Below are 26,005 nucleotides of genomic sequence, written 5' to 3'. Positions count from 1 at the left end.
GATGTGTCCTCTCGGGTAAAAACATGGTGTTTTTGTTATTTGCTGTTTTTCCATATTCACGGGAGTCTTGTGCCCCTAACCCTAGCGAATATGGAAGGACACATGTACATTCAGTAATCCTGGAGTGGCAGGATGTGACCCATGGGCTACATGTAACCTCTCCATTTTCGCAAACACAGATCTCAGCTTCGCAAGGGTTCCTTGATTCATTACAACTGCAGTGAGAGAAAGAAAAACCACAGTTTACCTTTTAAGACAGGCTTTCATTCCACTGAAATGGGGCACATATTCTCCACAAACTTTGTTTAGAAGCAGATTTATACCTTTTCCCAGACATGCTTTTTAGCTTTTGAACAAGGTACATGGGGAGCATATAACTCTGCTAATAAATAAATAAATAAAATAAAATAAAATAAAAAATATATAGGAGTACAAATGTACATCTACTACACAGGAAGGATCTGAATATAAAACTCAAACTGAAGGAGGCTACCAGAACTGCAAAATTGTGGTCAAAGATAACCAACAAGCATTCACATCTAATAATAGAGAAATATTAAGGCTGACATGTACCCTATACATTCAACTATAAGTTGACTTCATATAAGTCAAGGGCAAGTTTGGGGTCAAAATTACAGATTTTTATATGACCCAAGGATAGGTTGAGGGTAAAACCTAGAGGCATGTAATAAAGGATGTAAAAGATGAAGCAAAGGAAAATGATGCCAAAGGGCTTACAAAATTCTGGCAGGCATAATTGTTTCTGCTCACCCTAAAGGCTGGATGGATGATGTCATAGCATATTATTTTTTTATTAGTTACATTTTTATTACCATTCCTTCACTGAACACAAAGCAGCATATTTGGCTCTCTGCAAGCATACTTTATCCTCACAATAAAACTTATGAAGTACATCAGGTTAAGAGAGATTGAGTGGCCCAAGATGGCTCAGTAATGACTAGGACCTGGATCTCCCAGTCCAGCGCTCTTATTTTTTATTTATTTATTGTATATATATCCTGCTCTTTAGAAATGCTCTCAGAGTGGTTTACAGATTGCTAATTAGACAGTTCCCTGCCCTTAGGCTTACAGTCTAAATCTATAACCTCTACATCACACTGGCACTCTCCCTGCAGAACTTTGATGAGAACATTTTCTGAGTCTGATCTAGTAATAGCCAAGCTTTGTGGCAAAATACTCTACATTTTCTTGAGAGAACAGGGGAGCTTGCAGATGTTGAATTTTCATACCTGTAGTCTGTACCCATTCTCAAATCTGTAGTTTATTCTCCAGTGTTTCTTTTTCTTTTGTTTCAGGAAGGAACAAGCATGGGAGTTTTCAGTCACTTTCAGATGGTAAGGTTTTTGTTAGTTTTTTTGTCCCTACTTTTCATGAATGGAGGGATATTTCTTATGCTGTGTAGTGAAAATTGACCCCACCTTCTTCATCTCTTTATCTAACAGAGCAATCCTATATATGGCCATACAGAGGTGGACCCTCTTGAGTTCAGTATGACATGTCTATATAGGATTATGACACAAATTGAGAAAGCTAGTTTTACAGTATGCTGCCATGAGCTTTAGCTACAGGATGCGATATAAATTTTTAAATACATTTTTAATAAATAGAATTCCAACATATCAATATATCACCTTTTCCCTACAAATTGTGTCCTCGGAAGATTGCTCCTGCTATTTTCTTTTTATGTTTGGTTCTGGTTGGAATGTTTTTTCTTTCTTTGGTGTGGTTATTCTTTTAATACTATCTATTTTCAAAAGTGATTTTCAGCTGTCTGGTGCACCAAAATGACATGGAAGGAAGGAGAGATATATATTAAATAAATAAAATTCTGTCCTTTCTACTTCAGCTCTTACAGACACGAGTTTTAAAAATTATGCCCCAGAACTGCGCAGGCCAAAAGCAGATTACAAGGTAGGTGTATTTTGGAGAGCTTCATTTAAGGACAAAATTATGTGGTGCAGAACATTCGACTTGATTTATCAATCCTTGTTCTTGACTGTGGATGCTCACTTCATTGCTGCTTGTCAAAGGACTGTTTAGTGTCAGTTTGTAAAATGTCCCAAAGCCTTCTCTGAAAAGAGACAACATTTCAACACACTGACACTCACTTCTGACTAAATATGCATAAGATTGTTCTGTAAGTCTATGGTGGAGTACAGGATGCTTGCAATACAATCCTGTGGATTTTTACTTTTAAAATCTGTTCTGTGGAGCTTAATCCCAAGTAAGTACACACAGGATTTGTCCTTTGAAGGTTAAATACCCTTTCTACCTTTCAGAGGGCTTGGGAGGCTTTTTATTAGGTAGAAAAGACAAGAAGTAATACATACTTCGGTCATTTTTTTTCTTTGAGACTTTCTCCTTCTGGACCTTGCTTGATGTATCATGGCTTAGTGAAATTCATTTGGTCAAAGTGTGAAAGAATGAAGAAGGCCATCTCAGCTGTGGCACCCATTATAGGGAATGATCTCCCCAATGAGAAACAGTGGCTGCCCACTTTGGAAAATTTTCTCTGCCAACTACAGGCCTGTTGATTCACTCCGGTGTTTTCCTGATGGTTTTGTCATCTATCCTGTGGTTTTAGCAAATATTTTATTATTGTTTGAATTGGTATTTGTTGTTGTTCACTTTGGTATTTTTTTAAATGAAAGATGATATAGAAACAATCTTAGATAAAGATAAAGTGAATATGATATGTTAATTTTTCCAATATACATAATGGCTGAATTCATGTGGGCACATGTAGCAAAAGTAAGCCAGAATTTCAGAGAACATGTGTTGATAATGTGTGCAGACTGATTGCCTCCGCTTGGCTCTTTCTACTAATGGGAGAAACAACACTAACTAGGAACTGAAAGATTAATGTTTATCTTTGAAATGAAGCATGTAGCCTGTCATTTTCATACAAGTTAAAAATCTTCAGCAAGAATAAACCCTGGGTTATTATTCTGTTTTGTAAGAGCCAGCAAACTGACAGGAAGAGAATCAGCTCATTTTAAGTGTGCTGGAGGAGAGTTCTACAATGGACTGACACAAACAAATAGATCTGAGAGCAAATCAAGTCTGAACTCTCACTAGATGCCGAAAGGACTAAATTGAGGCTATCATATTTTGAACATATCAGTGAGACAATATGACCCATTGGAAAAGACATTAAAGCTATTTAAAGTGTAGTGTTTGAATTTTGGAGGCCAACTTTATGGCAAATACAATCAATAAGAGTCAGGGCCTCTGATTCAAATATAACACTGAACTTTCAGTTCCTCATTAGTTCAGCAGCCACTCATTTGAGAAGGAGCTAAGTGGGACCTATTGGGCTGCACAGGTGAATGCATAAGTCACAGAAAATAAGCCAGGATTCTCTGGAATTCTGGAAATATTTATGCAAGTGAACAAAGCTCATTGGAAAGCTCATTATAGGGACTTACATCAACCAGGAACTAGATCAGAGATGGCTAACCTTTGCTTTAGGATAGATTGTACTCACTTCACCCACACCATCAGAGATATAGTTCTTCATCTCCTGAGTAGTTATTCTCTCAAGCATACATCTCTTTTCCACAAAGCTTTCTCAGATCTACATTTCCAAGCTGTTGCTGATATTATGCTGTATTCCTGGATTGGCACACATTTGCATGTACAGTTAAAGTATCCTAGGAGTTATTTGGTATGATGCAAGCCATGTCACCCCTTCTTTACTCCCTCTCCCAGTCATCTGACCTGGAAGCAGGCACATGGCAAGGACAGGATTTTTCAAAATACTGGAGGTTTTACAGGAATCTTACGGTTATCGTATCCTTTTATTTCAGGATTACAACAGTGACTGGAGCCCTAGAGACACAGTAAGACGGCTACAAAGGGGAAAGGTAAGTAGTATTCATCCATGTTTCTGAAAGGGTTAGTCCTTCTGTATTTCAGAGCTAGGGAACCTTTCCAGATGGAATTGAGCTTTATTTCCCAGAGTAGATGTAGGGACAGATTTGGCATCTGGGTTTGTGGAGGGTCTTGTCCTTCCAGCAGTGTATTTGTGTAAGACATGGGCTGCTGCCATCACACTGCAGAATTAATGCAATTTTAATACTGCTTTAACTGTTGTGGCTCCATCCTGTGCAATTCTGGGATTTGTATTTTATTGTGACACCAGAGCTCTATGACAGAGAAGGTGAAATATCTTACAAAACTACATATCCTAGAATTTCATAGCATTGAACCATGACCGTTAAAGCAGTATCAAACTGCATTAATTCTGCAGTGTAAATGCAGCTGTGGAGGCTGTCTTTTGGCCACTAAAGGCTGCCTCCCAGAGCTTGTGAGAGGGCTGTATTGTTTGTAACTTGTTGATGATGCATCTGACTGGTCAGACCTGGGAACTGTAGGTGACAACTTGGGGTGTCCTGTCATTTTGTGTTTTTGATCTGTCTTGTATACGGTTCCTGGGTAGTATTCTTGCTGTGCTGATTTGTTTCTTCACCTCCTTAGATGGGTATTGTAGTTTGAGAAATGCCTGTTTTATATCCATGAGTCTCTGTCTTGAATAGGGTCTGAACAGGTGTCATTGTATCGGAGGGCTTGGCTGTAAACAATAGATTTGGTAGTGTGTTCTCAGTGGAAACTGGAGGCATGTAAAATATGTGTAGTGATCAGTGGGTTTTCAATAGTGTGACACTTAAAAATATATTGTGCAGTTGCAAGTGGTGTCAAGAAAGTGAATTTGTTGCATGGATTGCTCCAGGCTCAGTTTGATGGTAGGGTGGAAGTTGTTGAAATCCTGGTGATTGCTTTCTGTATATCCAAGTAATACAGATGCCACCAAGAAACCAGAGGTAGAAGAGAGGTTTCTGGGTACGTGGGCTGAGGAAGTGTTCCAGGTCAGACATGATGTCTGCATACTGTGGTGGTATGCAGGTGCCCATGGCAATGCCACTGTCTTTGAGGTACATATTATTCCCCAAAATGAAGTAGTTATGTGTGAGTATGAAGTGGCAGAGTTTGATGGCCAGGTCTGGTGTGATCTCATTCAGGATAGCATTCTTGATGGCTTGTAGTACAACCTGGTGTACGATGCTGGTGTATGAGGATTGCCTTTGACTTGATCTGAGGCTGAGACTTGCCCAAGGTCACCCAATGGGTTTCCATGGCTGAACAGATTTGAACCCTGATCTCCAGAGTCTTAGTCCAATGTTCAAACCACTAAACCATACTGGCTCTCTGCTAAGAACATCAAACATCAATAGTGAATTCTCTTATTAATTTGTGTAGTTCTTTCAAATATTCATCAGTGGGATCTTTTGAAAGGATTCTGTAAAATGTAGTGTTGGACAGTTTTCTCTTGCCTCCTGTATATAGTCTGACGTAAACATGATGACCACAGATCCCTCTTTGTCAGTCTGTTGTATAATAATGTTAGGATTATTTTGAAAACTGTGGATGGGATCTCATTACATTTTGCTGCGATTATGTGGTAAATTGTACCTTTTGTTCATTATCTCTGTTAGGGCACAATGGTGAAAACATTCTGTGTAGAAATCCAATGTCATGTTCCAGCTCTCTGGATGAGTCCATGTAGAGGTCTTCTGTTTGTTGTGCTGGGAAACATTTTATTGTGTGTTGATTCAATATCTAATGCCATGGTTTGGCTACTGAAGTGATGCTTGTGAGCTGTTGTCCTGGTTAGTATCACCCTTGCTGAAATATTCATTGAGTCATAGACAGTGGAAGAAAGCCTCCAGATCAATACAGAACTGAAACATATGTGGATGGCTCTTGCAGTCTTGCTCAAATATGTCTGGGCTGAAATATGAGTGCTCCTAGCTTTCTCAAGATCTCTGCTGGGAAGAAACTGGGACCTTGAAACTGTGGTACATGCCCTGGTAACCTCGAGACTGGATTTCTGCAATGGACTCTACATGGGACAGCCCTTATACCAAACCCGGAAGCTTCAAATGGTGCAGAACATGGCAGCTAGGCTGGTCACTGGTACGTCCAGGGCCAGCCACATAACACCGGTCTTAAAAGACCTCCATTGGCTGCCCATTCGCTTCCGGGCGCAATATAAGGTGTTGGTGATGACCTATAAAGTCCTAAATGGCTTGGGCCCAGGATACCTGAAGGACCGCCTCTCCCCGTACATTCCGCCTCGCACCCTCAGAACATCTGGGCAGCAACTACTTAGGGTTCCCGGGGCGAGATTATCCTCCACCTCTAGGAGGTCCTTTTCCATCACCGCCCCGGCCCTTTGGAATACGCTGCCCATAGAGCTCCGCTCAGCTACCTCCCTGGCCCAATTCAAACGGGATTTGAAGACCTACCTGTTTCAAATAGCATTCCCCGATTAAGTCCCTATAGGCCCCCCCGCCGCACAGGCAATGGATTGGCTAACCCGGGGGCTTTTGCTTTTGCTTTTGTTTTTGTTTTGATTTATGTAATTTTTGGGATGGTTTTAATTGTATATTGTGTATTTTAACTGCTGTAAACCGCCCTGATCTTATGGAAGGGCGGTATACAAATAAAATGTTTATTTATTTATTATTTATTTCCCTGTTTAGACAAATTGGATTGCAGTTCTACAGATGTCAGGAATAATTGCAGAGAAAGTAGATTCTGACCAATTAAATCCTGTCTCAAATAATGGGCTATGTTCTTTCATTGCCAGCTTTAGACTGTGAGGCAGTTCCATAGATCTGATTCTAGGCTGTTAATATTCTTTATTGGTAGATAAAGGAGGAGATAAGTTATTTTTGGTAGCTATAGGGGTGATACATAATCAAATCTCAGCTGCCATAGAACTGATAATAAGTTTAATATATCATGTGCACTTGTATGCAAATAATATTTGTGCACTGCCTGTGATTACTCTTAGAAACTCATATTTGATTAAAGGTCTTAATAACGTTTCTTGTAATGTAGCACTGTATGCCAGGATAAGGAAAGGTGGGGTGGTGCAGAAAGAATGCACTTCTGTAGCAAGCTTTCTGTCCATGCATCTGAGATCAGGGAAGTTTTAATCAGGCTAAACATCGTGTATATACACTGTAGCATAGTTTCACAATTGCCTGGAGAGCTGGTCATGCAAATAGCTAACCAGTGTAGCTTTACTCCAAGATGCATTACAAACAGCTCCAAACATAGCTGTGTGGATAAAGTGGCCTTTTGTTCAGGCATGCCAAGTGCCTGCCTAGCCCATTGTATACCTTTTATGAATCTTGTCCCATTCTAGGTCTGCTCCCTAGAAAGGTTTCGCTCCTTGCAGGACAAGTTGCTACTATTGGATGAAGCTGTTGCAGCACACGATGGGAACGTTATCACAGCCGTGAGTGTTACTGTGATCATAAACTAGGGCAGAGAGAGTGGTTGCAGCTGAGGCAGGCTCCATTTATATTTTTTATTCTGGGATCATTTGTGTGAAGACCATTTGTGTCATTGTCTCATGTTTCCCCTTTTCTGTGAATTTTGGATATAATTAACTGAAGGCTTCTGGGTGGGAACACTGAGTATTTGATGCCAGATTCACTAAGCATTTTAATAAGCAAGATGGTCTTCCTTTCAAGGATATGGAATATAAATAAATCTTGTGAAATACCTTGGATATTTTCTCATTTGTTCTTGATATATCCCAAGAGCTAAATACTGTGTAATTGCCCTCAGAAAACTACATAAATCCCTTGCGTTTACAAGGTTCCACTATATTTGATCTCCAGTTAAGAGGGTTTGGATAGGTAGCATACAAATGATATTTTCTTGAGACCTTCAAAAGCTAGAATCATAGAATCATAGAATAATAGAGTTGGAAGAGACCACAAGGGCCACCCAGTCCAACCCCATTCTGCCATGCAGGAAATCCAAATCAAAGCATCCCTGACAGATGGCCATCCAGCCTCTGTTTAAAGACCTCCAAGGAGGGAGATTCCACTACACTTTGAGGGAGTGTGTTCCACTGTCGAACAGCTTTTACTGTCAGGATATTCCTCCTAATGTTGAGGTGGAATCTCTTTTGCTGTAGCTTGCATCCATTGTTCTGGGTCCTAGTCTTTGGAGCAGCAAAAAACAAGTTTGCTCCCTCCTCAATATGACATCCCTTCAAATATTTAAACAGGGCTATCATATCACCTCTTAACCTTCTCTTCTCCAGGCTAAACATCCCCAGCTCCCTTAGTTGTTCCTCATAGGACATGGTTTCCACACCCTTCACCATTTTAGTCGCTCTCCTTTGGACATGCTCCAGTTTCTCCACATCCTCTTTAAATTGTGGTGCCCAGAACTGGACACAATATTCCAGGTAGGGCCTGACCAGAGCAGACTGTAGTGGCACTATTACTTCCCTTGATGTAGACACTATACTTTTATTGATGCAGCCTAAAATTGCATTGGCCTTTTTAGCTGCCGCATCACACTGTTCACTCATGTTCAACTTGTGTTCTACTTGGACTCCCAGATCCCTTTCACATGTAGTTTCATTCAGCCAGGTGTTGCCCATCCTATATCTGTGTATTTCATTTTTCCGCCCTAAGTGCAGTACCTTATATTTCTCCGTGTTGAATTTCATTTTGTTAGCTTTGGTCCAGCTTTCTAGTCTATTCAGGTCATCTTGAATTTTGATCCTGTCCTCTGGGGTATTAGCTACTCCCCCTAGTTTGGTGTCATCAGCAAATTTGATGAGTATGCCTCCAATTTTGTCCTCCAAGTCATTGATGAAGATGTTGAATAGCACTGGGCCCAGGACAGACCCCTGTGGGACCCCACTGGTCACTTCTCTCCAGGATGAAAAGGAGCCATTGTTGAGCATTCTTTGGCTTCAGTCAGTCAACCAATTACAAATCCATGTAACAGTTGCCTGCTAGATCAAGTAACCAACTGCTAGATTAAGTAACCAACATGGACTACTAGCTTTCCTGACAACATTAGGTCATTCCGTCCATTGTTCTGGGAAGGTAACTAAACATAAATGCAACAGCCAGCCAGCATTCTTTGTCCACTACACATTCTCAGTCCTTATTGGCTTGAGCTCCGTTTTAGGGTGTTGGGTAGACACATATGTTCCTAATTCCAGCTACAGCAAAATCTCTTTTTCTCTTTTGATGTATGTAGGCAGCTCTGACTTTTGTCCCTGGGCATGTTTTAAAATAACTTATTTGTGTGATTCCAGGAGAAGCCTATCTAGAAAGTGATACTTTTCTTTTATTCCATTTGATTTTTAACAAGCTGCTTTTGATGTTATCTACCCCTGCCCTTAATTTCTGAGAACCTGATAATCTTGGGGTTACTGTGTGTCTGCTGATACTGCTTTACTGATTGTGGCTGTGGAACTTTTTTGCAACATAAGCACATGAAAATTTTTAACTGTTTCAGAAGGAATAATCCCAACCATTTATTGTCTAACCAAAGGTCTGCCTGGATTTTGTCACTTTTTGTACAGATGCTCAGTCTTGGTAGTATGCCTAGCAACCTATTCCTTGTTCAATTGATATCTTTTAAGGCATCTTCTTTCAAGAACATCAAGTATTAATGAAATACCCCACCCCTCCCCCGCCTTCTCCATTCTTTCAGATTTTATTAGGCTACTACTAAATATGTAGCTGAATGTTATATAGCATAGGATTTACAGCTGCTTGTGATACGCATATGTTTTGTAAGTATCCCTTTTCAGCTCATCTGAAGAGATTTACCCATTATCTTTCAGATTCTAATATTTCTGAAGAGGACCTTGAAGAAAGGTATGTGGGGATTCAGAAGCGAGTGACCTCTGTTACAATCTTGTTTATTTAAAGTGATTGTTGTTAAAATGCTTTTGATGTTGCGCAGCACATGAGGCAATACGTCAACGTTTGGCACCAGATTTTCCACCTTCGTGACTGTAGTCAGCAGCTTGTGAGCTGGAGAAACACCTCTCCCTTTCTCAGTGAGCAAAGAGACACTGTAAACGTCTCTCAGATGAGGCTTTTATTAAAAGAAGTTCCACTGTGTACAACACTATATATATACAGACACCATCCACCATCCACACTAGTAACAACCCTCTCTTGGGTGAAATGCTCGTCACTACTCTAGCAAAAGCTCCGTGAGGCCTACTAGGCCTTGCCTCTCCCTCTGGTGCCACAAAGGATCCAGCCTCCCTCCTGAGTGGCTTTCAGACTGGTGGCATCCTACAGTACTTTACAGCACTTGTTGACTATCTTTTTGATGCCACTTCCTGTTTAAATGCCTAATCATTATGGCTCACAGTAACCCTTTTATGCCTGGTTACTATTAAAACCCACATTTTCCTTGTGACTCTATATCCCAACAATTATAGCCCTCATTTCCCTCACTTAGGTGGTGCTTAGGCAAAATCACTTTATCCATCATAGAATGAAGACATGTTGGGAACTTTTCAAAACCACTACAACTGCCACCTTTTCTCCTTAGCACGGATCCAAAATTTAGTGTTGACAAGATGGTATTGTCTGCACCCCCGATCTATATGGGTGTAGCTTTGCCTGGGATTAGAGAAAAACAGTCTTGTTGCCAGGGAACAAGTTGGCTGTTCCCAATCTGGAATCTCCAGATGTTGCTGAATCACAACTCAACCACAAGAAAGGTCAAGAATTCTTGACCTTGGCTATGCCTATTGGAATGTCTGGGAGCTGCTACTCCAGAATATATGAGAGTTAATTTTGGGAACCACTGTTGCAAAGATGGCTGTAGTTGCATTTGCTGAGCATTAAATTGAGAGGTATTAGTTGTCATCAGATATATCATGGGTATTATCTGTGCATCTGTTGCCATTCTGTACAGGAATACCTGTTGCAGTTTATATTGAAGAAAGAGCATATCCTCAGCACTTCAACAGAGAAAATGCATAGCAGCCTTCCCACAGTCACCCACTTGCAATATAAACTGCAACAAGTATTCCTGTATCACACACATACATCCAGTTCAGCTACTGAGTTAACACAAGTACTATTATTTTCTTGGGAGGAGGGAAATGCTCTTTAGTATGATTTATACCTGATTAGTGTAGGATTAATTGAGGGTGAACCTGGCTAGTTAAGCCCTCCTTGTCTTTTCATGCAGAGATCTTATTCAGAGAGCTGGAGCTACGGCAAGTGGCTTTGCACCATTTGATACATTTCCTCAAGGAAACAGGGGACCAAAAGCTCCTCTTGGACCTGTTGAGGTATGAAGCCACCTGAGCATTGAAACTAAAACTAAAGTTTGAATTGTGAGTTCTGAACAGGTTTGAGTTAGTTTTTTCCCCTTCTTTGCAGATTCCTGGACAGGACTGAGGAAGTTGCTGTGAGTATTTCTTATGTAATGTAGGCCTCTGCTCTCTCATAGGTGGAGAAGTAAGGTTGTCCTGACCAACTGAATGTGGGACACAAAGTGTTTTCCTTCTGCTATATTCCTAACTTGGGGAAGAAGAATAGCTAGGCTTTATGGAGTATTTTATTTCTTGAGCCTCTTCTTTACATCTTTTTCTGCTCTTTCTAGCTGACACAGTACCGTGAACACTTGAGTATCCGGGATGCAGAGAAACGAAAAGATTTTCTGAAAAGTTGCATTGGGTAAGTGTACCTTGTGCAAATACATGATTATTTTTTTCAGATGAAGTGAATTTAAGCCTTAGTGAGGAGGTGACTGCTGTTTTAAAGAAGCATTAAATTAATCAGAAACAGAAAATTGAGAATGTCAAGAGAGGACCTTTCACTTAGGCCGTAGGTACACAAGTAAGAGGGAACATGATATAGGTATGTAAAATGATAGTGATGGCTGTCAACTTAGACAGCTTTGAAAGGTGATTAGACAAATTTATGGGAAATATCCTGTCAAAGCTACTACTTATGACAGTTATATGCTCCCCCAGCATGCCTCTGAGGGGAAAAATAGTTGAAGGGTGGTGTTTTCCACATGTCCTGCTTGTGGGCTTTTCAGGGGTAGCTGCTTGGTTTACTGTAGGAACTAAGATGTCTGAGGCAGTTTGTTCTGCATCAAGTAGTTTTCAGAGTAGTAAGGAGGTTTCTTCTAGTGTTTACCCACAATCTGCTTCTTTGCTCTTTCTGTCCATTGATTCTAATAATTCTGTTGGCACAGTTCTGCTCCATCATCTGCATTACAGTCTTTCAGATTGTTAAAGACCACTATTATCTCCATCTTCTTTTTCAAGCCTTAAATCATTTAGGTGAGAAAAAGTCAAAGTAATACGCTGTTCCTAATTTTAAAAATGCTGTGGGAAGTGGCCTCTTTGCCTTTATTGAAAGAGAAGTATCAAAGAGTTCACTGAGAGTACAGTCCTCGAAATATACTTACTAGGAAGTAAAATATATATTTACTAAATAAGATAAATAAATGAATAATATTAATGATTGCATAGTTTATTGATAAATTAATTGCATATTTATTAGTGAGTATAGATAAAGCATCTGAGAGTGATAATTGGTAAGTGAGGAGAAACTCTTTTCCTACCTAGGTTGTCGTTTTCACCTGACGATGCTGCTCACATTCAAGATCATTATACACTCCTGGAGAGGCAGATCATTATTGAGGTAAGATATCTAGTGTGTCCTTGGCTAAAAATGATTTGGGGGTTTCCCTAATACACCTCACATTTGCTCACTGAAGTACCAAAGTTTTCTTTCTGCACTGAAAGGGAGGAAAAAATTATGCATATTAGTGACTTGGCTTAAGGAAGCACATACAGTGGAACCTTATTATACGCGGGGGATCCGTTCCGGATCCCTCCGCGTATAAAAAAATCCGCCTATGCTCGAGCCCCATTGTTTCCAATGGGGCTCGTGCGCGGTGGCGCACGAGGCGCAACGGGTGCGCGCGCCCATTCAATTGAATGGGACGCGCCGCCCCTTCCACCCCGCACGCGCCGGCAGCTTTGAGCGCCTATGCTCAAAGCCGCCTATAAAAAGATCGCGTATGCGGAGGCACCACTGTACTGTATCATATGATGGCTTCCATATCATAACCAATCTCCTATGGCCTATGCTGAACAACTGCTTAGCCTTTATGTTACTGTGATACTTTGTAGTCCAGCATCCAATTGTTAGGCTGTGCTGTGTTACAGATTACTGATCTTATTCTTTAAAAATTAAGGTTTGGCTCCAATATGAAATTATTACAATTGCTCGGGAGTCCCATGTGGTCCTGTTTCAGATTATACTTTATTGAGAGTCAATAACCCTTTTTATTCAAGACTCTGCTATTATAAGATGTCTGCTTATGGCCCCTTACATTGGCTGAAATTGCTTTAATGTTATTTATTCATTCTACTGATGAATCACCAGTGTGACATAGTGTTTGGACTGCCATTTTGGTGATCTGCATTCAGATCTTCACTGAGACATGAAACTTATTGGGTGACTTTGTGCCAGTTACTCTCTGAGCCTGTACATCAAGCAGTACAACCCCAGGGAGTTTGGATATGATCAAATGTGAAGAAATACAATGGGGCTAGCAGAAAGATTGGCTTAATGCTTTAGGCTTGACAAACTTTGGTCTGTGGCTTTCAAGAGGAAATGCACGTGGCAGGGGGTCGGAAGCAGCAATATTCACAGCCATAAAGTTACAGGGTTCTTTCCAAATGCTCTCAGGTCTGTTACCAGTTATCAGAAATTCATTTAAAAGTCATCTGACTTTTCAGTGTTCATGTTTATGACCTCTCTGTAACTACTAAAATATAACAAAATATGTGTACCCCAAAATAATGCAGGGTGTGTTAACAGTAATGACTAGGTAAAGATCACTAAGGCTGCAAGTGTCCTAGGTGGACATGTACCTGGGATTAAGTGTTACAGCTGTATTTGATTGCCAAATTCTCACCTGATTCATATAACTAAAGGATGGATTTTAGCCTAGTACAGTGGACCCTTGTTATACGCTGGGGTTTGGTTCCAAGATCCCCCGCGTATAACAAAATCCGTGTATGCTCAAGTCCCATTACATATAATGACATAGCAAAATGGTGTCCCTTATAAAAATGGAAAATCAAGGTAAATTTATACTTTTTTGGAACATTTTCAAACCGTGTATGCTTGAATCCGTGTATAAAAAATCTGTGTATAAGAAGGGCCAACTGTATAACCCATAGAATGTAAGATAAATGACATATCTTAAAACAGATAACTAGATTTGGGAAAATGTGTCTGTATCAGTCACAATCATTAAGGAATTGGTTACAGTCTGGAACAAATGCTGATGCTCTGAAATATAAATAAGATTTAAAAATGCCTCCATAGTCACACATAGAAGAGGAAGACATTCACTAGCCTCACTCTCTGAGATGTGACCTATAAAATCCTAAGCATATGATCATTAGATAACCCTCTTCGGTACCAGTTGATGACAGGCAGCCATATGGCAAGCATACAGAGAAGATGAGCAAGGATAGTGGGCCTCTCCAGTATGATTTATGCAACTGGTCAACTAATTAGTTCAGTGAACATAAGAGAGAATAAAAAGAAGCCCAGAGAAAGTTCTTATCAGACTGCATTCAGGTATGTTTCCAGCATGAGAAGAGAAAGCAATGTTGCCTTCCAGATATGTTTGTTCCTGATAATCTAATAGAACAATGATTGGCCTGGAGATGCTGCCCAAACATGCTGAAATACTGGTAAGGCTAATGCAAAAATAGATATAAATATTCTGAAATTCCAAAATCCAAGAAGGCTTAAATGAACTGTTAATGCTGACTTGCCTCTCTGGTTTAACCACTATAATGAGTTGAGCACTAAAGTGGCCAGAAGCTGATAATGGGACCCTAGATAGAATCCAAATTTAGCTGAGAAGTGTCAAAGAACCATAATCTCTCAGTCTAAGAAATGGGGTGGGGAACCACACCTATTTCATAAGTCCTACTGAACACAGTGGATCTTTTGAGTAAGCATGTACAGCATTGCACACTGGTTTCTCAGTGACTTGAGTGGTCATGGAACCATGGATCTGAGTAAAATGCTACAGCACAATGTGGAAAAAATACTTTGAAGAAAAATAGATGCTAAGACACACTGAAGCCATCCATAACTACATTTGTGAGAGTCCAACTGTGAGAGAAATATGGTATATAAATGAAATAAACAAATAAATAATACAGATGCATTTTCTTACCCCTGCTCCATTTTGGATGGCTTCAGTATGCCCTTATATTTCAAGCTTACTTGTGGTTATCATTTGTTTACGTGCAGCATCCCTTCTTCTGTTTTTCCAGGCAAATGACAAGCATTTAGAGTCAGCTGGACAGACGGAAATATTTCGGAAATACCCTCGCAAGGCCTCTATCCTAAACATGCCATTAGTCACCACACTGTTCTACTCCTGCTTTTACCATTATACGGAGGCAGAGGTTAGAGTAACAATGGGGGTGGATGGGGAGGGGTCCTTTGTACTGGTCAGTGAAATCAGATGCCATTTGAAAGAAAGTAGGAGCCAGATTTCACTTCCATTTGATGGACATTTGAAGTAGGCAACTATCTTCAGATAGACATTGTGGTTTTTCAAGTATTGCAGGATTTCTGAGGCAGGAAAATGGAAATGGAGAGATTTCCCTTCCTGAGTGATATACTCTATTTAAGAAATTTGTGCTGTGATAAGTGTCTAGCCCATCAGGATTCCCACCTTGTTATTGAAAACTGAAGAATTTTTTATACCATACCACAGGAGTAGGCAGCAATATATCACCTAAAGGAGCAATATATCACTTCTATTTTGGGTGGGGGTGGCGTAATGAAGCATTTTCCAGTTACTTTTGCGTGCATTTTTTCATTGTTCTTTGAGGCAGTGGTCCAGGGCCTGAAACTGAAAAGGGAGAAAATAATGTCTTTTAGAGGCCTCTTTTTTTTTGCCTTTTTTTAAAAAGGAAAAAAATGTTTTTGCTAATGGAACTGTGGGGCAAAAGGTGACAGCCCTTGATGTATTTGACAGTTTGCATCTTGTGACTTCTCAGACAAGTTAATTCAGCTGCTTGTTTTGAGGATTTATGAGTTTTGTGTGTCTATGTACAGCTTTAAAAATACTTTAAATAAGAAAAGTCTAACCCAAGAGAGGTTGACACAAACTTTCAATTACTTTTGGAAAAATCTATGAGGAATCTAGATTTTAGAAGACATAGTTTAATTATAATGAGGAAGAGGACATGGCTAGAGATAATCAGATAGTCTTCCTATCAGAGATGTTTTGGTGCCACCCACTCTCTTCATCCCTCCTTGTCTGTATCCTTCACTGGGTTTACCGTGTCTTTCTTTTCCAGGGCACCTTCAGTAGTCCAGCAAATTTGAAAAAAACCTTTAAGGTAAGGAGCTGGAGTTTGCTAAGGATGTCATCCATGTAGGCTAGAAATGCACAGTAGACATAAGGCAGAAACAAGCCAACTTCATAAAATGTTAACACGGGATGGGTTAACATCTGACCCGAGGCTCATATAAGCTTTGTTGTCATAATGTCCTAATGTCAAACCAAGCTTAAAGTTGAATCCAAATGTCTCCAAATATGAACTTCAGTCTAAGGCCCTGGGGAAGTTTGGGTACAAGTATACTAAAAAGCTCAAGGCCCTAAACTGGAGGTGGGGCACATTTTTTGACCAGGGATAAATTCCAGGTAAATCTTGAAGGCTGTATTTCAGCAGTGGATGGGTCTAAAGCCAGAGTGGCAAAGCCAAGGACAAGGAAAATGGGGTCTGAGCAAAGTGGGCAGGCCTAGTTTTCATTCATAGCAATTTGGATACTTTTGCACCCACGATGCAAAGCAAAGATGCATTCTATTTATAGTAAACTCCAGAAGAACAGCTTTCGGACATGCAATATGAAATGGAAAGCTGGGGCTTTAAGTCAGGAGGATGAATGATAATTTGTTATCAAAGACTACATCCTCAAAGATTATTTGTAATCTTGCAAGACCAGGTTGCAAGACCACTTGCCGCTTGTGGTTCCCTAAGCAGCAAATAATCTTTGATAGCCCACCTGACATTCACTTGATATTGTGTTGGGGTGTTTTGGGACTGTCACAGGTGTAGCTAAGATGTTTCTCCCAGTTTCCCTAAAAAAAAGTGGTGGGATGTGGTTTCCCAAGCTAGGAGACAAGAGTTGCATTGTACTATAGCATGTGATTTGTCTTTGTTACTTTAGTCATTTGAGGCTGTTGGTTTTTTTATGGTGCACTGCTCTCTTTTAGCGATCTAGATTGTACAGATTGCTCTGTATCAGGCTAGTTTCCTGTTCATTGTGAAGGGCTGGGGAGTATGACATTTGCCTTCCTGTCTATGGTTCTGTGACTTGGGAGGGAAGATTGCACACCAGCTTTGGAACTAAAACCTGGATATTAGAAATGTTTCCTGCATTTGATGTCATTCTAATTATTGCATGGCATTCATTTTCCTAATAATAATAATAATAATAAATTTTATTTCTACCCCGCCCTTCCAAGAAAATGATCAGGGCGGCTTACAAAGTTATAAAAACATTACAATATAGATAAAATTCAGTCAACAGTTAAAACCATTATTACAAAAACAGGAACAGGAACAATAAAATAAAAAATACATATACCAGGGCAGTAGAAAAATGCAAAGACAATCATCAATCCAGGGTCAAAGAGGAAAAAAGGGGCAGGAGAAACAGACAAACAAATTAAGGTGGGAAGGCCAGCCGGAATAGATATGTTTTCAGTTGTTTTTTAAAAACATCTAATGAGGCGGCGGAGCGGAGCTCTGCAGGGAGCTTATTCCAAAGTACAGGGGCAGCAGTGGTAAAAGCCCTCTGTGAGGTCCGAGTCAAATTAGACCTAGGGACCTCCAGCAATTTGGTCCCAGATGTTCTGAGTGTGCGGGGTGGATTGTGTGGGGAGAGGCGGTCCTCCAAGTACCCTGGGCCCAAGCCATTTAGGGCTTTATAGGTCAAAACCAACACCTTGTATTGAGCCCGGAAGCGAATAGGCAGCCAGTGAAGATCTTTTAAAATAGGTGTTATATGGTCCGACCTGGAGCTACCAGCGACCAATCTGGCTGCCATATTCTGCACTAATTGCAGCTTCCGAGTTTGGTACAAGGGTTGCCCCATGTAGAGCGCATTGCAGAAATCCAGTCGAGAGGTTACCAAAGCATGTACAACAGATTCTAGGTCCTTTCGGTCCAGGTAGGGACGCAGCTGGCGTATCAGCCGAAGCTGATAACAGGCACTCCTGACCGTCGCATCCACCTGAGAAGTCAGCTGGAGCGACGAATCAAGGAGTACTCCCAAGCTGCGCACCGAGTCCTTCAGGGGGAGCGTGACCCCGTTCAGGGCCGGGTGACAGATCTCACCACCAGGAACCGGGGAGCCTATCACCAGTACTTCCGTTTTCCCTGGATTCACACTGAGTTTGTTCTCCCTCATCCAGCCCATTACTGACGCCAAGCAGGCATCTAGAGGAGAGATGCCATCCTTAGTTACTGCATCAGTCGGAGACATAGAGAAAATTATCTGGGTGTCATCAGCGTACTGATAACACCGCGCCCCATGTCTCCGGATGATCTCTCCCAGCGGCTTCATGTAAATGTTGAATAGCATAGGGGACAAAATCGCTCCCTGAGGGACACCAGATGTCAGGGCCCTCCTGTCGGAGCGACAGTCCCCCAGCTCCACCATCTGGGATCTGCCCGAGAGGTAGGAACGGAACCACTGCAGAGCAGTGCCCCCAATTCCCAACTCCCTCAGGCGTCCCAGAAGGATACCATGGTCAATGGTATCGAAGGCCGCTGAGATGTCCAAGAGCACTAACAGGGACACGCTCCCCCTGTCCATGCCCAGACGGAGATCATCAACTAAGGCGACCATGGCAGTCTCAACTCCATAGCCCGCCCGGAAGCCAGTTTGAAATGGGTCCAGAAAATCGGTGTCGTCCAAGATCGACTGAAGCTGGAGGGCGACTGCTCTCTCGATCACCTTCCCTAAGAAAGGTAGCAGCGAGATTGGTCTATAATTATTATGAAGCAGGGGGTCTAAGGAGGGCTTCTTTAGCAGGGGTTTAACCACTGCTGATTTTAATTTAGATGGAAACTGGCCCTCACTTAGAGATGTATTAATTATGTGATGCAACATTAGTCGCACCACATCTCCCCCCTGAGCTGCCAACCATGAGGGACAGGGATCAAGAGAGCAAGTCGTCCTCCTAACACTTCGGAGGATCTTGTCCACTTCATCGGTACTAACAAACTCAAAGTGATCCAGTATAACAGGGACCACGGACGCTTCGGACACCTCTCCTATAGGATCTGCACAAAGACTGGCGTCGAGATCAGCCCTTACCCGAGAGATTTTATCCGCAAAGAAGTTGTTAAAATCGTCACAGCAGGCTTTAGATGGCTCCAAAATAGGGCTCAGGGTGGGAGGGAGTCGAATTAGCTCCCTCACAACCCTGAACAGCTCTGCCGGACGCGACTCTGCGGACGCAATACGTGCAGCATAGAAGGAGTTCTTTGCTGCACGTATTGCCACTCCATAAGCTCTTAAGTCCAAAATGGACTTAATTAATTAATTAATTAAATAATTAATTTGGACTGTGTTCAGCCAAATCTTAGAGGCTGCTGAGTAGGATTTGCTCAAGGATTTGGACCATGCTTTTTTGACAGCTGAACTGTGCCTAGTCCCACCAAACTGACTCCAGTCTGATCCTTTGAGTTTGGTTTCAGTCCTGCACAGTCTGCTACTTGTAGGAAGCACTTTTTTTATTAACACCATGGTGGTCTTAAACTTAAGAAAGCAATGTCCTACACTCAGGACCTCTTAAAGCTTTAATAATTTACATTAAATGATCCAGATTGTATGCTTTTGAATCTGAATACATAAAATAACATTAAATAACTCAAAACTATATTTAACTTCCAAAACATCATATGCAGATTACACTTCTAGTACAAGCACATTTCTATTACCTCTGTGTTTTCTTATGAGATTTATGAGTGCTTTTTCACTTTAAAAAAATCCTTGATGGAACAGACTAAAGGGTCTCTAGTCAAACTTTCTTTACCAGCAACCAAAAGGTTCTAAGTAATCCACTGGAAAATTAGCACTATCTGTTGGTAGACTACCATAAAACTTCTTTTGATACGTGTCCTAGGAGTTTGATTTCTCTGCCTTGCAGATTCCAGACAAACAGTTTGTGTTGACAGCCCTGGCTGCTCGTGCCAAACTGCGAGCTTGGCATGATGTAGATGCTTTGTTCACCACTAAGGTGAGTTGGAATGGCTTTCTTGGAATTTGTACCAAATACTGGGCCTTCATAGGCAACAACTTTATCATAGGAAAAGGCTTATTCCAGGCCTGTCTTCCTCTGATTTTGGACCCAACGGATATTGAACACAGGGATAAGATATGAGAATCTACTGATCCATTATGCAGGGGGGGAAATAAAAAAAGGGCAGCACCATTAGCAAGAGAATACATAGTTCTGCTCTTTGAGTTCATAAGGAGGGGCTTGTAGTTAGAGGAGGAGCTGTTCTAAAACATTATTGGCATGTTCTGTCTATTCTAGGATATAGCTGTTCTGAGCACTGCCTCCCCTACTCTACATATTTGGGATGACTCTCTCATACAGGTAGATGTTAATGGGATTTTTTTACTCTGATTTCAGAACTGGTTGGGTTATACCAAAAAAAGAGCTCCTATTGGTTTCCACAGGGTGGTGGAGATCTTACAGCGAAACAATGCCCCAGTGCAGGTGAGTAAGTTTCCCCACTGCAAAGTCATTTAATTCTACCCTTCAGTGTCCCCTTCAGTTGTCATTTGATATCCATAGGAAAGGATAACTCCTCTGGTTGCATTTGCTGTCCAAACAATGAGAGTTGGTTGATCAAACCTGCCTTTGAATTAACTGGCCTTGCTTAACTAATGGGCTGTTTGGTGGTTCACTTTACAGAGGGGGAGCAGTGCAGGGCAAGGTGGTTTACAGATGAACTAGGAAACATAAAGAAGAGATCCTAAGCTTGGGATAGTTTAGTTGTTCTGATACTTCTTTTCCTTCTCATACAGGTCCTACAGGAATATGTGCGCCTAGTAGAAGATGTTGAGACAAAACTGAATCTTGCTGTAAAATACAAGTGCCACGATGTTGTTATAGATGTGAGTCTTTGCTCTATATATTGGGGAGGGTTGGCTTTTGATATTTTTATATTGGCATTATCCTGTTGCTGTATTCAAGTGAGCAGAGTGCATAAATCATTCACCTAAACACACCAGTCTCTCAGTCTAGTGTTCTAGATGCTACTTCTGAGAGTAGTGTAGTGACTGTGAACCAGTCACTCTCTCTGTGCCAAAACTACCTTACAAAATTGTTATGAAAATGAAGACCCAGCTGTGCTACACTGAGCTCACTGGAGAAAAAGGAAAATAGACACTGTCATTAGTTATACCAATAAAATGTTAGCCCCTTCTCCCCAGATAGATATCTCTTAGAATACTCTTATCTAGCTTCCATGGAGATGGCAGAAAAGCCAAATATTACTTATCCCAGAATTCCCAGTTTATACTACTCTCCCAGATTCCAAAACAATAGCTAAGTGGAAATCTCCTGCTGACTGTCATGAGCGATTCTGTATGGCTTGTACTTCAGAAATGCTGCCTCTCCCCTCTCATTTCACTATGAATAAGCTGGGACAATTGTACACAGAGATCAGAGTAGGCTGTGAGAGAACTGAATTTGATTACTGGAGGGACAGGTCATTTCTAGCCGTCATCCATGCTGGAATAAAGCTATGACTATTGCTACACATTCCCATGTGTTGATTCCAGAATAAATTAGCCTTCCAAATACTGCCCTGCACCCATTTCTCTTGTGGTATTGAATACTAAATGATATGACCTCAGCAAAAATCCCTGCCTTCTCCAGTCCACTAGCAAGACTCTCAGCTGGATTAGTGACCACCATCCATTCACAGGAAGCAAATTTGAGATCCAATGCACTGCCTTCTAGAACACCTTTATGTGTGTGCTGCCTTCCACTGTAGCTGCTCTTATCCTAAATAAAGAGATTAAAATATGGAAGGCAAGAAATAGTTCACTTAAGTTAACTTCATGCTGTTTAATCTTAACATGTTGTTATTGAAAGTCAGTAAAACAAAAGAGCTGTGAATGCAAGATATGAGATGGAATTAACTGGTTAACAGGATGATGTTATGACTTCTTCATTTCCAAAAAAGTGAAAGCCCTGGATCTCTCACTATGGAATTTGTTTAAGAACAGTCTGTGAAAGAAGCAGTCTTGTAACTGCGTAAAAGGAGAGGATTTCTCGGTTTATAACATTTCTATCCATCTTTCCTCAACTACCATTTAAGGCAGTTAAAACAAACACCAGAATATAAAAGCAGTAGCTTAATGCGAAAGTAAAGACACAGAGACAGCAACAAAGCTAAAGACATGGCAGAAAAGCATAAAGAATTCACTAAAATTGATTATATTAGTAGTTTCCAGACAAAACTATTTTCTACTACAGTTTAAAGATTAAAAAAAACCCTGCTTTCCCACAAAGATGTATAGTGGAAAGCCATTGGAGAAGCAGCAAGGTAGATCTCCCTGAAATGAAATTCAGGTGTCTAGTTACAGCCACTGAGAAGGACTAGCTGTGAGACTGAGGACTCTTGATAAAGTTGTTGATATACTTTAACTGGTTTTTCATTTTCTTGTTCAATTAGACATACAAGGACTTGAAGGATCGTCTCCAATTGATGGCATATAGATGTAAAGTTGAGCGAGGATCTTCAGCAGAGGAGAAGATTGATAGCATCCTCAACAACCCGGTAAGAAAGAGCAACTTGTGCATGTAGGTTAGCTAAGCTGTTAGTGCAAACAGGAGAGCAAAATCTTTCAAGAGCAACAAGTGTAAAGAACAGCTTTTTGTGGATTTTGCTCTGCTTTTAAGAAAACTGTAAAAAATAGCAGTTTATAGGTTGAGATGAGATTTGCAGAAACAAATGGATGAGCCTTTTTATTCAATTTGTTGTTGTTGTTAGAAGTTAACTGCTATATTTCTCATTGAATAGTTTTCTGTGAGGCAGGGATGGGAAGATGCCGCAATCCCGAGGTCAGCTGCAGTGGCGGTCTGCAATGGACCACCAACAAGAAATACGTTTTTGTGCTTCTTTTGCAGCTGTGTTTGGGCTGCTTTAGGCAGCCATGGCATGGCTTTGGCCTAATCCAGGGGTGTGTGTCATCTGTACACCATGCGCTTTTGGCCCATCTGTTTCAGGTCATGGCTAGGTTTCCTGTTTTACTCTTTTGGCACAATCCTCCCACAACGTGGTGCCTTCTAGATCTGTTTTCATCATCCCAATCAGCATTCCTGCTTGCTGAGAATTGTCATCCAGATCCAGAAACAATTAGGTTGGAGAATAATGTTCTAAATTTGTCAGCAGCTTGAATGTCCTCAGGATACAGATTAAGTAAAACTGATCTGTTTTTCATCAATGCTCCATGCAAGTTTATTGCTTGTTGTTCAGTATTGTCTTGTAATTCATTCATTTTGCGAGAGTGAAAGAAAAATGGCAGTGTTTCCTTTTTGATCAATCTATTTCATTATTAAGATTTCTGGGTTTAACTAGGTTCCTCAACTTTCACTGAACAGGCAAATGTAATTTTTTTTTCTATTCTATTCTTTACTCCAACTTCTTTCTCTTATATGTGTATATGTAGCTGGGCCCCTGTCTCTATCTGTTTCCATGAGCAGGGTTCACTGGTTGTCTTCCCTCACAGCATAGAGGTATGATTTTATTTGATAACAATTATGTCCTATTCCACTTCTCTTTTTCAGCAAATCCGGTGGAAGAATTGAAAGATGCTTACTGAACTCAGGCCCAGCCTGATTTCTTAAAGCACAATAAGGACAAAGAGGACAACTGCCAGGTGCAGTTTGCCATTGGTTTCAAGTCATTGTATAGTGTGTCTCTTGTCAGCTGACACTGCCTTTGGATCCTGGGACAGAAGAAGACATCTAGGTGTTGGTACTAGCGAAAATCACATGTTCAGTTAATGGAATACAAAATTAACATAATGAATGTACATTGTTGTACAGATGAGACAAGTAAATCTGGGGCAAGAAGTAGGTGGTTCTGCTATGAGAAGATTATTTATCACCTCACCTGAAAAGATAAGGACAGCTACTGATGGAAGAATTTTTCATGTATAATAATTATTTCCAGTCCTTCCACCTCATCCAGAGCTAAAGCTTAGAATAGTGGCTGCTGTTACAGGATGAAATACTCTGAACTGAACAGTGTTCTTGCCTTTATTACAAAAACAACATTACTGGAATTCTTATTTAACCAAGAAAAGACCATGGAGATAAACCCCACTCATGTTTCTTCTTCAGATATATGTACTTTAACCACATGACCTTTTAGCCAATAAGAACTTGAAATCACTTCAAGTTAGAGACTTCTTTGCTTATTGGATAACTGAAATAATATCCTCTTCCCCCCACAAGGGCTAATAAAATTGTTTGTCCTTTCGTATTTATGTCCAAGGGTATGCTCTAGATGCTCTTTCTAGGTTTCTGTTAATGGGTCTTTTCTGCTAATTCTCCCCATTGTCCCCTTTCATATCTGTAAATAAAGATTTGCATCCCATCTCTGTGCCTGCCTTGTTTCCTCATTCTTCTTTGTGTTTAACTACAAAAATTATCTTCCCCAACACTAGAACAGCTCTTGGTTTTCTACAGTGAAATCCTGCAAAGGGCTCTAAAGTTGAGGAGGAATTGTAATTTTAATTGCTTCATTTTATGAACATTTTTTGCCTTCTGTGGCTTCTTGAGAAGACTGCAGCATAGTTCAAAAGGCATGCTGTAATCAGTACTTCACCCTGGACTTGAAGGGTGAAATTCAAAATAGTGCTAATGGACCTTCATTGGCACAGTAGGACTTTCTCCTTTCCTCTTTTCTCTGTGCCTTTCAATCTCTTTTAACTAAACCTTTATTTTAAATGTTGCAAATCTCTTTGAATCCCATGTCAGGAGAAAGGCAGGATTGAAATTAAACCAATCAACAATAAAATTTTGAACTTGGACTGAGGTAAGGGGAGGGGATTCAAGTTCTACCTGCCCACCACTTCAACAGTGGTTATCATCTAATGTAGAGCACCCTTAGCAAATAACTTTCCCCAAACCTTTTGCTTTGCATATGAACTATTGTGTTAGGGAAGGATGCTTACCAGTATTAGAAGAGAACAATCTTGGAGCAAGCCTAGCATGAGGATTACACTTGAGCTAGTACCATGTTTGTGAGACTGTTCTGGTTAAACAAGGTTGAAGATTATATTTTGAGGATAACTGCAATTTGCTAAAGGATGAAATATAAGGCTGAATGGTCTGCATTTTCTAAGCTGCCACAGAAATATGTTTGCATTGAATGGCAGGTCATTCCTTCATAAAATAGACAAAGGCTATAGGTTACATAAGCCAGTTTTAATAGGAAGCAATACTCTGAAGCATGCTAGGGACAATTTAGTCTGGATTAAATTGTTGTGTGCTTTCAATTTTTTTTAATCTATGACACTCCCTAAGGCAAACCTATCACAGGGTTTTCTTGACAAGATTTGTTCAGAGGAGGTTTATCTTAGCCTTTCTCTGAGGGTGAGAGAGAGACTTGCCCAAGTGGATTTCCATGGCTGAGTGGGGGATTCACATCCTGGTTTTCAGAATTATAGTCCAATGCTCAAACCACTACGCCATACTGATTTGTAGTGTCTGCATGCTTGATGTTGTCACCATACCCCCATGGTGCCATTTTGGCATGTGCCCATTTACACAGTGCACACCATGATGATGCCACTGTGGTGCAGCACCCAAACAGCACAGAGAGGAAGGGGTGTCATTGTGGCTCGCCTAAAACACCCCTTCCAGGACAATGAAAAGAAACTGCTTTTCGCGGCTTCTTTTTGTCTCCTCTGGAAGCCATGGCATGCAGTTGCCGCAGCCCCAATCTGGAGCAAAAAAGGGCGGTTGCATGCTATCTGTATGTATGTATAGTCCCTTACTCTTCATCTAGTTT

General features: G+C 40.8%; 1 protein-coding gene across 3 annotated transcripts in view; it reads left to right on the top strand.

Annotated features, from left to right (window-relative positions):
- The window catches only part of VIPAS39 (VPS33B interacting protein, apical-basolateral polarity regulator, spe-39 homolog), a 32,531-nt gene extending 7,955 nt beyond the window's left edge, over positions 1-24,576 (top strand). For all 3 annotated transcript variants that reach the window (XM_089522289.1, XM_089522290.1, XM_089522291.1), the window contains exons 5-20: positions 1,317-1,355; positions 1,868-1,932; positions 3,831-3,887; positions 7,238-7,330; positions 9,698-9,731; positions 11,071-11,173; positions 11,265-11,292; positions 11,488-11,561; positions 12,464-12,539; positions 15,209-15,343; positions 16,247-16,288; positions 20,113-20,202; positions 20,602-20,688; positions 21,000-21,089; positions 22,658-22,762; positions 23,773-24,576. In XM_089522289.1, the coding sequence (XP_089378415.1) occupies positions 1,317-1,355; positions 1,868-1,932; positions 3,831-3,887; positions 7,238-7,330; positions 9,698-9,731; positions 11,071-11,173; positions 11,265-11,292; positions 11,488-11,561; positions 12,464-12,539; positions 15,209-15,343; positions 16,247-16,288; positions 20,113-20,202; positions 20,602-20,688; positions 21,000-21,089; positions 22,658-22,762; positions 23,773-23,793 (1,139 nt within the window). In that variant the 3' untranslated portion in view covers positions 23,794-24,576. The remainder of the gene's footprint in view (positions 1-1,316; positions 1,356-1,867; positions 1,933-3,830; positions 3,888-7,237; positions 7,331-9,697; positions 9,732-11,070; positions 11,174-11,264; positions 11,293-11,487; positions 11,562-12,463; positions 12,540-15,208; positions 15,344-16,246; positions 16,289-20,112; positions 20,203-20,601; positions 20,689-20,999; positions 21,090-22,657; positions 22,763-23,772) is intronic.
- Positions 24,577-26,005: the final 1,429 nt, after the last annotated feature.

The sequence above is a fragment of the Sceloporus occidentalis genome, unplaced genomic scaffold (assembly GCF_023333645.1).
Source record: "Sceloporus occidentalis isolate IW3139 unplaced genomic scaffold, rSceOcc1.0.p SCAF_4, whole genome shotgun sequence".
NCBI classification, from domain to species: domain Eukaryota; kingdom Metazoa; phylum Chordata; class Lepidosauria; order Squamata; family Phrynosomatidae; genus Sceloporus; species Sceloporus occidentalis.
The sequence above is the reverse complement of the archived record's forward strand: the minus strand, read 5'-3'. Positions and strand labels throughout refer to the sequence as shown.